This window comes from Primulina huaijiensis, chromosome 13 (genome assembly GCF_012295235.1).
Source record: "Primulina huaijiensis isolate GDHJ02 chromosome 13, ASM1229523v2, whole genome shotgun sequence".
Classification (NCBI taxonomy): domain Eukaryota; kingdom Viridiplantae; phylum Streptophyta; class Magnoliopsida; order Lamiales; family Gesneriaceae; genus Primulina; species Primulina huaijiensis.
This window is the reverse complement of record NC_133318.1, coordinates 11,418,150-11,427,991: the sequence shown is the minus strand read 5'-3', so window position 1 is coordinate 11,427,991 and position 9,842 is coordinate 11,418,150. Positions and strand designations below refer to the sequence as shown.

The 9,842-nt window shown below is 39.4% G+C and overlaps 1 protein-coding gene across 1 annotated transcript; it reads left to right on the top strand.

The window, feature by feature from the left end:
- Positions 1 to 2,948: 2,948 nt before the first annotated feature.
- LOC140956256 (uncharacterized) lies at positions 2,949 to 8,855 on the top strand. The gene is made up of 2 exons (XM_073412955.1): positions 2,949 to 3,921; positions 8,522 to 8,855. The coding sequence occupies exons 1-2, from the start codon at positions 2,949 to 2,951 to the stop codon at positions 8,575 to 8,577; spliced, it is 1,029 nt and encodes a 342-aa protein (XP_073269056.1). The 3' UTR covers positions 8,578 to 8,855.
- The last annotated feature ends 987 nt before the right edge of the window (positions 8,856 to 9,842 follow it).

Here is a 9,842-nt window from a genome sequence, read left to right as displayed (position 1 = left end):
GCGAAACAATAATCGGGCAGAAGAGAACAATAGACCGAAGATGTGAAATGGTGTGTGGTGGAAAATAGGTAGAAGTGTGGCATTTTATAGGTGCTTTGCGACGGTTTTGTGATACAACCGTCGCTATTAGCGACAGTATAAAATAAACTGTCGCTAATTAGCGACAGTATATCTAAACCTGTCGCTAATTAGCGACGGTTATATAAACTGTTGCCGATTTATTTAGCGACGGACATAAAGTCTGTCGCTAATTAGCGACGGCTATTTGTAATCGTTGCTACTAGCGACAGTTTTTTACAGCTGTCGCTGATTTACTTTCGCGACGGCTATTGTAAACCGTCGCTAATGAGCGACAGTTTATATAAACAGTCGCTAATAGCGACATGTACAAAAAAGGGTCGCTAATTAGCGACGAGTTTAACAAAACAGTCGCTAATTAGCGACAGTTTTAGTAAACCGTCGCACAGTTTTTTAAACGCAGTAGTATATTTAAAAAAATTTCATTTGTTTGTATATAGTGAAGTAATTAATAGAGAACTACTGCACAATTATTGAATTGTGGTGAAGTAAATTCTCTTTCTTTAACTTCGACACAATTTTAATATGAAGAGTTATTTTATATTTTATTACTTCATCATTTAATTTAGTGTTGAGGTAAATAATCATATTTTATTGCAACGCAATTCTAATTTAACGAAGTAATTTTTGATCATTATCACACTAATTTAATAAAATAGTGAAGTGAAAATTACACTTTTCATTTTATCAAAATAATTTAATTAATATACAATAATACACTATGTACACACATACACACATATATAACTTTTACATATTAATTTGATTCATAAATTATCCATCTAAAAATAATGAAAATCCACGAATCCACGAGTATATATTCACAAATCCACAAGTATATACACGAATCTACAAGTGTGTATCCGCAAATCTCGATTTTTTTTTCAATAAGGATCTCGATGAATTAAGAGATAATTTAAGGGAGATTAATTAAAATTATGGTTCATTTTTTTACCTCACTAAATATAAATTTTAAATTTTTTTTAAGTTTTTACTTCATCAAAACTAATCTATCGAAGTAAAATGTTACAATAAATTAGAAGTGAAACCCGTGTTTTTTAAATTGTGAAGTAAAAAATAATTTTTTACTTCGTCGATGTTATTACCGAAGTTGATTGGTATATACTACTTCATTATTAACAATCGCCGAAGTAACTAGTGACGAAGTAAAAACCCAAAATTCTACTAGTGTATTATCTTGAAATTTCAGATTATTAAGGGTTTATAGGCTGCCCGGAAATTTAATTTTTACCGAGACGATATAAAATGTTTTAGTCAGTTGGAATGCGTTATATTGAAGTGTATAGTGAATTTATATTGTAGGTTATATCGTTGGACGAGTTCATTCGATAGTCCTTAAGGAATTACTGTGGTATTGTAAGTTGAAGTTGAGGTACGCTCAAACCTATATTATTATGACGCTTATATTGGCGTGTAAGAATATTCGGTGAATGTTATTTGCTATTATGTGCCTCGAATGTTTATTCTGATGCATTCATGCATAAATTATATTGACATAACATATTGAGCCTTGCCTCCTTTGACGGCGATTTATGTTGATTCTGTTGAGATATATTGAGTCATCAGAGAGACGAGTGGGTTAGGATTAGCCACATTCCCAGATGACAGCTAGGGACGAGTGACTTAGCTACTCGCATTCCTGATGCTACGTGCATGGACGAGCGGCGATTTGATGATGCATTCCTGGCACGGGTGGCCACTGTAACTGTTGATGATGCTATTCGTTTGGACTCCATTTGATATCCGTTATTCCATTGTTACCATTCATGCATCGCATATCATTGCATTTATTTGTATTATCACTTGTCTTTTATATACGTCGTGATTTTACTGGTTTGTCGTATTGGGGTCCGACCCCTGTTTTCTTTTTATGTTGTGGTTGTTTTTATGCCATAGCAGGTCATTCCAGGGGATTTGACGCGTCTGGTGGAGCGTCAGCGAGTGGTACCTAGTAGTCAGTCGGTTTGTGTCTGAGTTCCCAGATATTTATATATATTATGCTGGTTTGATACATTTGCCAGGGAGATGCCCTGTGTAGCTGTATGGTGTTATGTTTTTATGTTCTTTTGGATTTCATTTGTGGTATGTTGTGTCTAGTCCTAGCCAGTGCGGCTGTAGGATGTTTGTGTGGTTGATTGTGAACTTGATGTTATTTTCGAGCATATAATGTTATTGTTGTGTTTTGAAATTTTTTGGATGTCCTACTTACGAGGAGGTCATGCCGAAATTTCTGTAGGCCCCAATGGACGTTTTAAACTCGTTTTCGTTGTTTACACCATTTAATCCTTGTTGTTTGGTAATTAAATATTAATTAAGAGTACGGGCCCTCACAGTTTGGTATCAGAGCGTAATTGGGATACGCTCGAATTAGAGTCTAGGACACTCGAGTTTAGACACAAATAAAATGATTGGGCATGTGTTTGATTATTTGCTCTTAATTGTTTCTATGTTTGGAATTCATTGTATCAGCATGACTAGAGCGTATTATTTTAAGTTTATGCTCTTATACTCAGCCGATTATTTTGTTTTTTGCCTGTGGATTAAATCCTTGTGTCTTGTAGATGGCACCTGGACGTAAGGGTAGAAAAGGATAGGAAGTTGTTCAGGAATCTGAAGCTCCTAATGTGAGAGGACTTAATGAGACTGAATGGGGAAGACAAGGTCGTCGTCCTCGCGGTGAAGCTCGAAATGTTAACGTTGAGCATGATGTGGATCAGTTGACTAGAGGAATGGGTGAAATGGAACTAGTGATATCCCGATTTCAGAACATGCGTCCTCCTCGATTATTTGGAAATGAAGATGGTGAGAAAGCTGTAGCATGGTTAAAAAGTATGTAACGCTTGTTTAATATGTTGGAGTACACTCCTGATTTGCAACTTAAGTTGGCTATTTGTCAACTAAAAGACCGAGCTCAGTTATGGTGGGAAACTACCGAGGAAGCTCTGAAGGAATCAGGTGAAACAGTTACTTGGGATGTATTTTGTGCTCAATTTGCTCGAGAATATTCACCGCCTTCGTATTATTCGGCCAAGGAATCTGAATTTAATAGATTGACTCAAGGTAACATGACTGTAGTGGAGTATGCCTCTCAATTCTCAGCACTTCTTGCCTATGTTCCTCATGTTGCTAACAGTGATCGGAACAAGCTATCGCATTTTATGCAAGAATTGAATAGAACCATTTGCACTTTAGTAGTTGCTGGAGCGCCTGTTAATTATGCCGATGCTATAGAGAAAGCCAAGAATGTGGAGGCAAGTCTACTTTTGGCAGAACCACAATCAGTTCAGCCAGGTTTTCCTCAGAGTTTCGGAGGAAATGTGCCGATGCCAGTTGGTGCACCACTATACCGTCCTTTACTGCCGTATCAGCCTTCGCAGTCTTATCAGCAACCAAAGCAGCAACACTTTAAGGCCAAAGGAAAACAGTTCAAGAAACAGACTCGTAGTAGTTCTTCTAGTTCCGGCAATCAGCGTGGAAGTTCAGTTGGGTCACCAGTTGGAGTATTTTGTGATCGTTGTGGTGGTAAGCATATCAGTACTCAGTGTACGGGAGTTCATGGATCTTGTAATATCTGTGGGCAAGTTGGACATTATGCTAGAGTATGTCCGAATGCAGCAAGACAACAATTTCAGCAACCTCAGTTTGGTCAGGGTTTTAGAGGACCAGCAACTAGACCTTTTGTTCCGACTCAGTCTTTTCAGCAGTCTAGCTATCTTCATCCTAGAGGTTCTGTTCTGCAGCGTTTTCCAGGGCCACAGCAGGCTCAAGTTCATGCTCTAACTCAGGTTCAAGTTCAAGACGCACCGGGCGGAGTTATTGCAGGTATCTACCTTATTTTTAATCATCCTGCGCGTATACTGATAAGCATAGGAGCATCTCATTCATTTGTATCTGTTGTATTTGTTGATGAGCATGAGATTGCTACTACTCCGTTGATAGATACTGTGTCAGTCTCTACACCTGTCGGTGTATGTTTGATGTCTCATGAGATAATTCTGAATTGTGTGATTAGATTCGATGATAATATTATGATAACTAATCTAATCAAGCTAGATATGTCTGACTTCGACTGTGTTCTGGGAATGGATACTCTGTCAAATTATCGAGCTACCGTTGATTGTTTCCATGGAGTTGTCAGATTCAGACCGTATTATGGCAGTAAATGGAATTTTTACGGTAGTGATTCGCAATCACGTATTCCATTAGTGTCAGCAATGGAAATGTTTAGAATCTTGTCTTCAGGAAATGAAGGATTCATGATCCAGTTGATGCGACTCGGGGAAAAGGGTTTGAAGTTTCTGATATTCCTGTTGTCAAGGAATTCCCTGATGTATTTCACGATGAGATTCCTGGATTTCCACCCCAGAGGGAAATCGATTTTAGCATTGAGTTGGTGTCCGGGAAAAATCCTATTTCAAGAGCACCATATCGTTTGGCTCCAGCGGAATTGAAAGAACTCAAAGAGCAATTACAGGACTTACTGGAAAAAGACTATATTAGACCAAGTATGTCACCTTGGGGAGCTCCGGTATTGTTAGTAAAGAAGAAAGACGGAACGATGAGAATGTGCATTGATTACAGACAGTTGAATAAAGCTACTGTGAAAAATAAGTATCCTCTGCCGCGTATCGATGACTTGATTGATCAGTTGCAAGGTACATCAGTGTATTCAAAGATCGATCTTCGTTCTGGCTACCATCAGCTTAGAGATCGAGAGGAAGATGTTCCGATGACAGCATTTCGAACCTGTTATGGACATTATGAATTTCTAGTTATGCCTTTTGGATTAACTAATGCACCAGCGGTTTTTATGGATTTGATGAATCGGGTTTTTCGAGAATTTATAGACAGATTTGTTATTGTCTTCATAGATGACATTCTGATTTATTCAAAGACAAAGAAAGAGTATCGAGAACATTTAAGGTTAGTCCTCCAGACACTAAGAGCAGCGCAATTGTATGCAAAATTTTCTAAATATGAATTCTGGCTGGACAGAGTAGTATTTCTGGGTCATGTTATATCCTCAAGGAGTATCAGTGGATCCTAGTAAAGGGGAAGCTATTATCAATTGGCCAACACCGACGAATATTTCCGATATTCGTAGTTTCTTGGGATTGACAGGATATTATAGGTGTTTTATTGAAGGATTTTCTATTATAGTAAGGCCTATGACCCAATTAACGCAAAAAGATGGATGTTTTGTGTGGACTGATGAATGTGAGTCAAGTTTTCAGAATTTGAAGGAAAAGTTGACAACAGCTCCAGTGCTAGCTTTGCCATCAGGCTCAGGTGGATATGTTGTTTGTTCAGATGCATCTCTAAATGGACTTGGTTGTGTTTTAATGCAAAATGGGTGAGTGATTGCATATGCTTCTCGTCAGTTGAAGCCGCATGAGACTCGATATCCAGTTCATGACTTAGAGTTGGCTGCCATTGTGTTTGCATTGAAGTTATGGCGTCATTATCTGTACGGTGAGCAGTTTGTGATTTATTCGGATCAAAAGATTCTTAAATATCTTTTCTCATAGCCGGACTTGAATATGAGACAGCGTCGATGGATGGAGTTGCTTAAAGACTTCGATTGTGAGATTCAGTATCAACCAAGGCGAATGAATCTCGTTGCAGATGCCCTCAGCAGGAAAGTTCAGAATGCTATGCTGACATCTTTGACTATCTCTAAAGTTCATGAGCACTTGGGAACTTCAGGATGGACTTATCAGATTAGTGGAGACTACTTTTTAGTATCATCTATTCAAGTTGAGCCACAGATTTTGTCCAGAATCAAAGCAGCACAGAGAACTGATCCGCACATTCATAAATTAAAAGAATTGTCTCAAACAGGTCAGACAGAAAAGTTTAGTGTTGCCTCAGATGGTAGTCTGCGCTTTAATGGTAGACTTGTGGTTCCTAATTTGTTAGATCTGAAAGAAGCTATAGTACGGGAAGCACATTGTAGTCGACACAGTAGTCATCCAGGAATTCGAAAGATGTATCATACCTTGAGAGCTCATTACTGGTTGGAAGGTATGAAGAAAGATATTTCTCATTTTGTTGCTAAATGTTTAACGTGTCAACAGGTTAAAGCCGAGAGAATGAGACGTGGTGGAATGTTACATAGTCTTGAAGTTCCGCAGTGGAACTGGGAACATATTGCTATGGATTTTGTGACACATCTACCTCGTTCTAATCGTGGTTGTGATGCCATTTGGGTGATTGTTGATAGATTGTCTAAATCCGCTCATTTTATTCCATATGATCGTACTTGTACTTATATGAAAATGGCGAAACTGTACATTGATCATATAGTGAGATTGCATGGTGTGGCAGTAACCATAATATCCGATCGTGATCAAAGGTTTGCTTCGAAATTTTGGGGAAGTTTGCAATCGGCTTTGGGTTCAAAGTTGGCTATGAGCACCGCCTATTACCCGCAGTTAGATGGTCAGTCAGAAAGAACCATCCGGACTCTAGAGGATATGTTACGAGCAGTAGTGATGGATTTCAAAGGGGGTTGGCAAGAATCATTATCTTTGGTGGAATTCTCTTACAATAATAGTTTTCAGACAACAATCGGTATGGCACCATTTGAAGCTTTGTATGGAAGAAAGTGCAGATCGCCGATATGTTGGGAAGATGTAGGAGAAATACAGATGTCGAAACCAGAATTTATTCAAGAGATGAAAGATAAAGTTGAGTTGATCAGAAAAAGGATGAAAGCAGCCCAGGATCGTCAAGACAGTTATGCTAATAAAAGGCGTATACCTTTACAATTCCAAGTGGGCGATTATGTTTTCTTGAAAGTATCACCGTTCCGGGGTACTATGAGATTTGGACATAAAGGGAAGTTAGCTCTGCGTTATATTGGTCCGTATGTGATTGTTGAGAAGATTGGCACATTGGCTTATCGTTTGGATTTGCCGCAGAGTTTGTCTTTGATACATAATGTGTTTCATGTATCTATGTTGCGGAAGTATGAGCCAGATCCGTCTCATATCTTTAATGTCGAGGATGTGGAGTTAGACAGTTCTCTTAGCTTTGTTGAACATCCAGTGCAAATTTTGGACCGCAAGGAAAGACAGCTTAGGAGCAAGACGATTCCACTAGTTTTGGTACAATGGAGTAGGCGTGGAAGAGAAGAATCTACATGGGAATTAGAGGCAATGATGCGACAAGAATGGCCTCATTTGTTTGAGAATGTAATGAATTACGCGATGTATTCTGAATTTCCTATGTATTATCAGACGTAATGTTGTAAATATCAGTGTTGTGTTTGTTAGATTTCGAGGAAGAAATCTTTAATTAGTGTGGGAGAATGTGAGGCCCAATAATAAGCCCAGACCATTTTCCATTTTATTTAATATAACCCAACCCAATTGATAGAAGAAAATCATATCGATCAATCCAGAAGCTCTTCCCCTGCCTTGCACTGTCTCCTTTCTTCTTCATTCTGCAGCAATCGTGCAGCGTCCCAGCGGCCAGATTTTTTTTCAGTAGGTTAACACTTTTCTTCCTCCAGTCAATTAGCTTCTTTCCTGCCATGAATCGGAAGGTTACGAGCTCCATCGGTCCTGTTTTCCAGCACTGTACGTGAGCTTCGATTCGGTTCTATATCATGACAGTGTTTCCGACGACGTTTCCGGCGAGCCATCTTCGCGAGATTACTATTGTGTGTTTAGGCTTCGTTTCTGGAGGTATTAGCTTGAAATTTCAGATTATTAAGGGTTTATAGGCTGTCCGGAAATTTAATTTTTACCGAGCCAATATAAAATGTTTTAGTTAGTTGGAATGCGTTATATTGAAGTGTATAGTGAATTTATATTGTAGGTTATATCGTTGGACGAGTTCATTCGATAGTCCTTAAGAAATTACTGTGGTATTGTAAGTTGAAGTTGAGGTACGCTCAAACCTATATTATTATGACGCTTATATTGGCGTGTAAGAATATTCGGTGAAAGTTATTTGCTATTATGTGCCTTGAATGTTTATTCTGATGCATTCATGCATAAATTATATTGACATAACATATTGAGCCTTGACTCCTTTGACGGCGATTTATGTTGATTCTGTTGAGATATATTGAGTCATCAGAGGGACGAGTGGGTTAGGATTAGCCACATTCCCAGATGACAGCTAGGGACAAGTGACTTAGCTACTCGCATTCCCGATGCTACGTGCATGGACGAGAGGCGATTTGATGCTGCATTCCTGGCACGGGTGGCCACTGTTACTGTTGATGATGCTATTCGTTTGGACTCCATTTGATATCCGTTATTCCATTGTTATCATTCATGCATCGCATATCATTGCATTTACTTGGTATTATTACATGTCTTTTATATACGTCGTGATTTTACTGGTTTGTCGTACTGGGGTCCGACCCCTGTTTTCTTTATATGTTGTGGTTGTTTTTATGCCATAGCAGGTCATTCTAGGGGATTTGACGCGTCTGGTGGAGCGTCAGCGAGTGGTACCCAGTAGTCAGTCGGTTTGTGTCAGAGTTCCCAGATATTTATATATATTATGCTGGTTTGATACATTTGCCAGGGAGATGCCCTGTGTAGCTGTATGGTGTTATGTTTTTATGTTGTTTTGGATTTCATTTGTGGTATGTTGTGTCTAGTCCTGACCAGTGCAGCTGTAGGATGTTTGTGTGGTTGATTGTGAACTTGATGTTATTTTCGAGCGTATAGTGTTATTGTTGTGTTTTGAAATTTTTGGGATGTCCTACTTACGGGGAGGTCATGTCGAAATTTCAGTAGGCCCAAATAAACGTTTTAAACTCATTTTCGTTGTTTACACCATTTAATCCTTGTTGTTTGGTAATTAATATTAATTAAGAGCACGGGCCCTCACACCGGCCGCAATCCATCCATAAAATGCCTCAACTTCTCCCGGACATCATTAGCTATCAGGGGCACAAAGTAACACCCCCTCTAAAACTTCCGGACGAAGACTGCCACGCTGCTGTCTCCCTGTCGCAGCGAATGAAACTCTCTGGTAAGTCTGGATCGTACTTCCTCAGTGAAGTACATGGCGAAGAATATTTCCTTAAACCCATTCCAAGACAAAGTCGGCAAATTAACTGCCACCGACGCACTATCCCCTGCTAAAAGAAATATGGCACAACGGACTCGGTCTGCATCCTGCAGCTCCATGAAATCAAAGATCACTTCGATGGACTTAATCCATCCCTCTGCCACCATCGGGTCCGTAGTTCCCAAAAACTCCTTAGGATTCATCCTCTGAAACCTCTCATACACCGCTTCAGGTCTTGGCCTTGCCCTTGCATTCGCTGCAGTCTGGTTCCCCGCAAACTGCGCGAAGAACTGCGTCATACCTGCGAGCAGCTGCGCCTGCATATCCGGAGGTGGACGAGGAGGAGTGACCCTCTCCTCATCATGATGCTCTCTGTTCTCATCCCTAACTTCCCGGTTAATCACACGTCTGGGAGGCATACTGCTACAACGATTTACCCAACACGTAGCCCAATATGCATGAATATAATAGCAATATCATAAGATGCACGAAATCTAAACTTAAAACATGGACATGCTGAAATCATGATTCAATGCTGACTACATACATAATGCAAAACTTTAAAACTTAAAGACTTGAGGTGTGACTTCGTGAGCTTCTTGCGACTGGCAGTAGGCGTAACCCTTTACAAGAACACCGTTCTGATACCAACTGTAACGTACCGTACTTTTACTACTAAAAATTTGCGGAAAATTTTAAAATTTTCT